The following is an 8,020-nucleotide window of genomic DNA, read 5'->3' on the forward strand; positions in this document are numbered from 1 at the left end:
GGTAAAAATAATACAACTCATCAAGCTCATTTTTGCGCCTTAGGGCATCTTTCTGAAAACCCTTTTCTCAAAGGTAAAATCAACCAACACGCAAATATTTTCTACTCCGAACTACGGAGCTCTGATTCCTCATCATTCGATGAGTGATACGTAAGCACAGGGGTCGCAGTCCTTGGCGATCACCATAATAAAAAACCCAAAGTCCCATCACTCTTTTTACGCACTTTTTTTAAAAAATAAAACAATAATGAGATAAATCCTCGCATACATAAATAACCCAAATGGTTCACATGGAGTACCACGGACGTGAGGGGTGCTAATACCTTCCCCTTGTATAATCGACTTCCAAACCCAAATCTCGATTGCGAGACCGATTCCTTATCCCTTTTTGCGCTTCCCGAGCGCATATCTTTTTGAGGGTTTTATCGACTATTTCCCTTCGCCTCTCCGATAGAGGTAAACCAAACAAAATTCAGTGGTAACTCTTCTGATTTTGCATCTCTTTGACATTTCTTTAGTCCTAGTTTCCTCGCTCCATTTTTTCGGTAGCGACAGTTGGTAACGAAATTCCATAATTCAAAATTATTAGCTTAAAAATTGCATTCTAACTTTCCATAAGTCAAACTTGTCACCATCAAAAGGTCGAAGTGTATTTAAGAAAAACTCCATATCAGTTTTTTTTTTGAAGTCATCATTCTTCATCTAGAGACAATTAGTCTTATACCACGAGTTAGACTCTTATGCCACTTCTTGGACAAGTGACTCCAAACACAAGAGAAAGGTTGAGCCATGTGAATTAAAAAAATGATTTTCCATTGTAAACATCTTGATAAAATTATAATGTGAGTCTAGATTTATTTTATGTGTTTTATGATGTTGTGTATTATGCCAAACCATTATAAGTTATGATGTACACTTCTCTCTCTCTCTCTCTCTCCCCCCCCCCCCCCTCTCTCTCTCTCTCCCTCCTCTTTTAATTTTCGTAGTTAATTGTATGAATAGGTAGTTTTTAATTGCTTTTTTAGAAATTTCATGACATTAGAATTTATCTTGGTAGCGATTAATTATAAGGGTGTAGGTTTTCTTAGAATTAGTAATTCAACTTTGTCTTGTTGTCAATTAAACCTGAAAGTTGTGATTGCAGAATCCATTGTGTATAATTATTATTAAATCACACTTCTTGTGTAATTTATAAATTAATCAATACATTGTTAGTTTGGACTTTGGTCATAATTGTGTATAAATGTTATTTGAGCTTTGAACTGTTTGAGTTGTCATATAAAAATTCCAATCGATAAGCATAATCTCTTAATTTGCTCCCGCCACACAAAAATCACTTTTCTTTTAGAAACTCTGATAAAAGTTTTTCAAACTATTTTTCAAAGAAATTTTTATTGGGATGTCTATTGACCCCTTATATCGTTCATTGTCCATATTCTCAACCAATCATTGGTCTTAAAGTTGGTCTTTTGATCAGGTCTAAGCGTCTCAAAAGTTTAGGAGTATGGGTGACAATAATCCGAAGGGAGCGTATAATAGAGCACCACTTTTTAAAGGAGAAAATTATGCTTATTGAAAGGAAAACATGTATGTACATTGAATGTCATTTTAAAGTCATCTATGAGTAGCAATTACTAATGAGCCTTGTATCCCCCAAAAACGAAGTCATTAATTATGTTAAATTCTCAAAAGATTGGAACGATGATGAAACAAAAAAAGCTTCATATGATTTGAAGGCGGGAAATATACTTATCTCTGTGTTAAATGATAAAGTATATTACTCTATCTCACATCATAAAATAGCACAAACTATGTGGAACGCTCTTTAAGTCCTTTATGAGGGAACTGAAGACGTTAAGGATTCTAAAATCAACATGTTGACAGAGGAGTATGAGATTTTCCGTATGGCACCTATAGAATCCTTAGAATCCATGTATAATCATTTTCTCCATTTAATAAACAAGTTAGATAACTTAGTAAAGGCCCTTTCTAAAAAATATTGTGCAGACAAAATCATGAGATCTATGTGTTGGGAATGGAAACCAAAGGTTACATCCATCAAAGGATCGAATGATCTTAGCTCTTTGGATATCACAAAGTTGATTGGAAAGCTGATCGAACATGAGAATGAACTAAAACGACTCGCTAGAAGTGAAGTAGAAAAAGAAAGAGAAAGTAAAAGAAGAAAATTTGGATATATCCTTGAAAGCTTTAGCATCAAGGACAAATAAAAATAAGGACATAAGTGATACTTTTGATGAAGACTCTTCTAAAAAGAAGAATATATGAGGTTATTAATCAAGTTCCACAATCAATATATGAGGCAACATAAGCTCAAGCATTCTGACAAAAACTTGATTAATTTCAATTACTCTCATCCTCACAAGAAGGAACATGAGAAAAATGAAGAAGATGTCACATGCTTCGAATACAAAAAATCGGGTCACTATCAGACCATATGTCCGAGTCTCAACAAACATCATAAGAAAAATGATAAGGAATTAAACAAGACGAAGGGAAACATGTTAAAGGTTGTAGAGCCTATATAGCTTAGGAAGAAAAAGATGTGAGATCCTCTTCATCTTCTGGTTCAAATTCAGATGATGAATGTCTAACCTATGCTTGATGAGGCACAAGAAAAGTGAAGACTCTAAGGTATATACTTTTGACTCCGAAGTTAAACCTTCTTATAAATAACCAAAAAAAATTCTCTCCAAATAAAACTTATTTAAAAACTTGAAAAGTAGATTGATGATCTTAATGGTGATTTAGTTTCCTTAAAGAAAGAGCATGCATCTCTCGTAGAAGAGCGTTTTAATGCTTCTGATACTTTAGATGAAAAGATAGTAAAAATGGATTGTGTTACTTGTCCAATTTTAAAACTTGAAATGAAAATCTTAAAGGACAATTAGCACAAGCCATTTCTATATCGACTACTAGTTCAACTTATTCAAGTGAAAAGGGGATTGGTTTTTAGAAAGATCCTCAACTTTCTAGAAGAAATAGAAATAGTATTTCATCTAAATCCATTTGTCATAGTTATGGTGATAAATTTCATATTAGGCCTCTTTTCCATATTAGGAATGTCAAAGCTCCTAATGGTACTATGAGTTGAATACCTAAGTGTTCTTTAACTAACCCCCACGTACCCAACTAAAATTGGGTACCTAACTCTATTTATTGATATTTTGTGCAAGAGTGTCTGTGAATCTTAATGGATTCTCAAGGTATGTAAAAGAAGATGTATCTAATCATTTTTTTATCGTATTGTATTTTTTCGCTATATTATTGTTTCTATTTACTAAATTTACTTATGCATCAAATTAAGTCCTAGATCATCATAATTGGTATGATTTTTCCTTTGTTCTCTATCTTATCGTGTAGTTGCACTTAATTTCTCTTAATTTATTTAATTGCATAGTGGTTGAAGTTATGCAAAATATACCTGAGCGCATTTCACGCTCAAAGATACAACAGAGTCGCCATCGAACTTTATTTATTCCCGAAGGAAAGGGAAAACAACGATAAGACCCAGAGGAAGAGAAAAAGGGTAAGGAAGTCGATTATGCAAGGGGAGTGTATTAGCATCCCTCACATACATTGTACTCAATGGGAACCGTTTTTATTATTCTTTGCAAGAATGGGTGTTACTACCTAAAGATTACTAGCGAAAAGGAAAGAAGAATAATAAATAAGTGTGCTCGCGAAGGATTTGATCCCTTGTGTTCAAAATACTCAGAATGAGGGTAGAAAGGCTCCATTATCATTCCTTCTCCATTGCTTAAGACTCATGGTGTACAATTTTAATCGTATTGTTAATTGTTTTTTATTTTATTCACAAAATGGTTTTAGTTTTACAAAAGAAAGAAAACAAGAGGGGAAAAGAGAAACCCTAGAATGTTGAAGTCTGATCTTCAGTCTGCATCCCACATCTGTGTAGAAAGACTTGTCAATTATCCAATTTAAATTGCACTAAAGTCTATGAATAGAGGCGAATACGATGAGCAACTGGGTCATTCGTCTTGTACCCAAAGATATTCAAAACGAGGATAGGAATTCTCCACTCTCACCCCTTCTCTATTACTTAAGGGTCATGATGTGTGATTTACATCATAACTGACGAGTGTTGAAGTTGAATCTCCTTGCAGCTTCCTGTAAGGAAGAGTTGATTTTGAAGAAAGAGACTTGACAATCAATCTGATTCAAATTATGCTAAAGTCTATGAGTAGAGGTGAATACGATGAGCAACTGGGTCATTCGTCCCGTACCCAAAGATATTCAGAATGAGGATAAGAATTCTCCACTCTCACTCCTTCTCTATTACTTAAGGCTCATGACGCACAACTTGATTCATGATTGACAAGTGTTGAATACACCTTTGTTGTGCTTGAAGAGTCGTCTGCTCTGTCTTGTCTTGATTTGTATTGAATGAAGTCTTAAATCTTGAGGTCTTGTACAACTTTTGAGATCCATTATATCTAGTACAACTTGAACACAAGAGACTTTTCATATCAAGTGATCAAGGGTATTTTGATCACTTGAATAAGCTTGTTGTATTTTTTGTTGCACTTCATTACTTTCATAACACTCAAAATAATTGTATCCACAATTAGCACATTAACTTTGTTAAAAAATATTAACGGTGCGCACGTTTTAAAAGTTAAATGATCAAGTTGTTACAAAAAAATTTAAAGGATCAATATATTACACAAAATAACTTAAAGATTTCTAACGTAATTTTATCAAAAATTTATCTTGAGAGTTATGTATTTTCTTTTGGTTATATTTAATTTATTTATTCAAGAGCTTAACTTTTTCGTGCATTTGTAATTGAATTGAAGATGACAAGCTAAACTTTTAGAAACTTTGGTGTAAGAAAGATTGTTAGATTGAAGAGGTAGAAAAGTTCAAATTATTTATAATGAAAATCTCAACAAAAAAAAAATGAAGTAAGTCCCATGATTTAAGAACTAACAATTTCTTTGTAATTTATAATTACATTTTAAATACTTAGATTTATCACAAAATACTTACATTTTGAAAGCTACATTGCACAAATAATCATTAACTGAAAGATGAATCAAACATTTATCACAGAATATAATTTCATCAATCTGATTTTCTTTTTGAGCATGTTTTATCTTTTCTCATGCGTCGTACTAATGATTTGAATGTCCATACTGCTAAAAGAGTTGCCTCCATAGGAGCAAGCCAATATACAACGAAATGCTCCTTTGTTATGTGATCCCCTCGAGCATAAGCCCATCCCATTACCTGAACACATGTAAATCAAACTTTTTTGGAAAAAAAATTCTTGTAATCTATGATATCAAATAAACTCGAATACCATAGTACTTACAGATGCGGGATTCATACATCCACCAGTGAGACCAGAACCGAGTTTATGAAGTATTATCTTGATGAAGCTGGAAATCCAAGTCTTGATGAAGAAATTTCTTTGAATTTTTGTGGTGGCAAGTCCAAGTGAAATAATTACAATGAGAAATGTTAGTAATCCTTCTATTAATGCTCCAAGAGGAACATCGACATTCAAACGTGGTCCACGTCCTACTTCGGGAATGGTATCAATAAGAAGTTTTACTCCAACAATATATCCAATCACCTGAGCAGGAATTCTAGAACCAATGCAGAAAAGAAAGTTATGAAAATCTCCTGAAATAGCATCAAGCAAAGTAGCAAGAGGATTGTTGGCACCGCCATGAAAAAGCTTAGAAAGAAAAGCATAAAAGAACATGTTGGCTATGGAAAAAGAAAACTTGACAATCTCAGAAAGATGGGAATGAGAAAAGGTCATGTTTTTTATTAGGAATGACTTTAGAAGAACACCAGAGCATACCCACATGAAAGATAGAACAAAATCTGATGCAACAACAAACTTTTTTGTTCCCATTTTCATTGACAACATCAATAACAGGTTATATGAGATGATGATTTGTTTGTGTTTGGAATTAAGACTTATGATGTATATATAGCCATGAAAGTGGAGGTATGGTACTATTGCATGCATGCATGGTCAAAGAAAGGGTGATATTTGTCAGAGAAATAATACTCTTGGTACATAAAATGTGTTTTCCAGAATTCAGAAAAGAACTGCTGTCCACTGTAGAGCCTCTTTCCAATCATCTTCTAGAATTCTTTGCCTAGTTAAATTGGGTTCTATTTATAAAACTTATGGTATACGTTTATCAAGAAAAAATAATAATGAACTAGTATGTATATTTTATGTATAATTATTATTTGATTATAAATATATTTAAACTTTTCTAAAATAAACTAATAATATTAATGAAATATATATCTCAGCAACAGATAATAAATACATGTTAAAAAATATTTTAAAATAAATAATTAAAGATAAAAACAAATTTAAAAATAATAATATTATGTTGATTGTATCTATCTTTTTCTAATTGAAAGTATTGATTAAATAGAGATGATTATATCCTCTCATTTTTGTTTTTTTTCTTCTGTAATTTAAATTTACACCCAACATAAGATTGAATGAAAATGTTTTTAAAATTTAGATATAAATATTTAATTACGAGAAAATAATTAAATATCTTATTATAGATAACAGAATAAGTTACTGATACAAGATGTGTCAAGTTGAGAAGTTTTTTTTTTAAATATACAGTTTTTAAAAAAAAAATCCAAAAATACCCCCTTTTTAAATTTTTTTAAAAAAATAGACATTTTTTGTCCTATTTTACACTTGGGCGCCACTCTAGTTGGCGCCTACCCTTAAGGGTAGGGCAAGTCGCCACTAGGAGTGGCGCCTACCTTAAATTTTTTTTTTTTTTTTATTTTTTTTTAATTTTTTTTTAAATTTATTAATTTATATTTATTATAAATGATATTAATTTATATTAATACATATATATAAATAATATTATTTACAATTATATATATATATATATAATATATATATATATATAATATATATATATATATATATATATATAGATATATATATAAATATATAATAATATATATATATATATATATAATATATAATTAATTTATATATATAATATTGATTATATATATATATATATATATATATATATATATATATTGATTTATATATATATTATATATATATATATATATATATATATATAAATAACTATAATATATATATATATATATATATTATATATATATTAATTTATATATATATATTGATTTATATATATATAGATATATATATATATGATTTATATATATTATATATATATATATATATATATCTATATATATATATTATATATATATATATATATATTAATATATAAATCAATATATATATATATATTGATTTATATATATATTATATATATATATAGATATATATATTGATTTATGTATATATATATATATATTGATTTATATATATATATATTGATTATATATATATATATATATTATATAATATATATATATATATTATATATATATATATTAATATATATATATATATATATATATATATATATTGATTTTTTATATATATATATATATATAATTATATATAATATATAAAAATCACTATATATAATATATATTATATATATATATAATATATATATATATTATATATATTGATTTAATTTATAAGTAATTAATATTATTTTCCTAGATCTTTTAGGGTTAAGGACATTGGTGTACAACCTAGATCTAATTAGGGTTAAGTACATTGGTGTTCAACCTAGATCTTTTCCTATAAATAAAGTGTTATTTCCTTGCATTTTCTTCACCACTATTTCCTATCACTTTCTTTATCAAGTTGAGTTCATGGCATCCCCCAGACCGTCGTCATGGCAGCGAACATCATCAAGGCGCCCGGATCCTGAACCAGTAATCTTAAAAAGGGATTGGCATGTTATTTTCTCGCCTGCGAAACCCCTAATGGAGATGAAATTTTGGAACATCCGTTCGTTGGACCAACTAAAAAGGTCCTTGATGTCTTGGTTAGAGGGAGATTACGAACCTGGTGAAG

At 29.5% G+C, this 8,020-nt stretch overlaps 1 protein-coding gene across 1 annotated transcript; it reads right to left on the minus strand.

Annotated features, from left to right (window-relative positions):
- Positions 1–5,109: 5,109 nt before the first annotated feature.
- On the minus strand, positions 5,110–5,911 carry LOC127115675 (probable aquaporin SIP2-1). The gene is made up of 2 exons (XM_051047153.1): positions 5,360–5,911; positions 5,110–5,274 (listed from the first exon to the last, which is right to left on the minus strand). Exons 1-2 carry the CDS (start codon positions 5,909–5,911, stop codon positions 5,110–5,112), a joined length of 717 nt encoding a protein of 238 aa, XP_050903110.1.
- Between the last annotated feature and the right edge of the window lie 2,109 nt (positions 5,912–8,020).

Source organism: Lathyrus oleraceus, chromosome 1, assembly GCF_024323335.1.
Source record: "Lathyrus oleraceus cultivar Zhongwan6 chromosome 1, CAAS_Psat_ZW6_1.0, whole genome shotgun sequence".
NCBI classification, from domain to species: domain Eukaryota; kingdom Viridiplantae; phylum Streptophyta; class Magnoliopsida; order Fabales; family Fabaceae; genus Lathyrus; species Lathyrus oleraceus.

Coding starts and splice junctions, on each gene's coding strand:
- LOC127115675 (XM_051047153.1), bottom strand. CDS start 5,911: ATGGGAACAAAAAAGTTTGTTGTTGCATCAGATTTTGTTCTATCTTTC. Junction 5,275..5,359: donor GATGTATGAATCCCGCATCT/GTAAGTACTATG, acceptor ACATGTGTTCAG/GTAATGGGATGGGCTTATGC.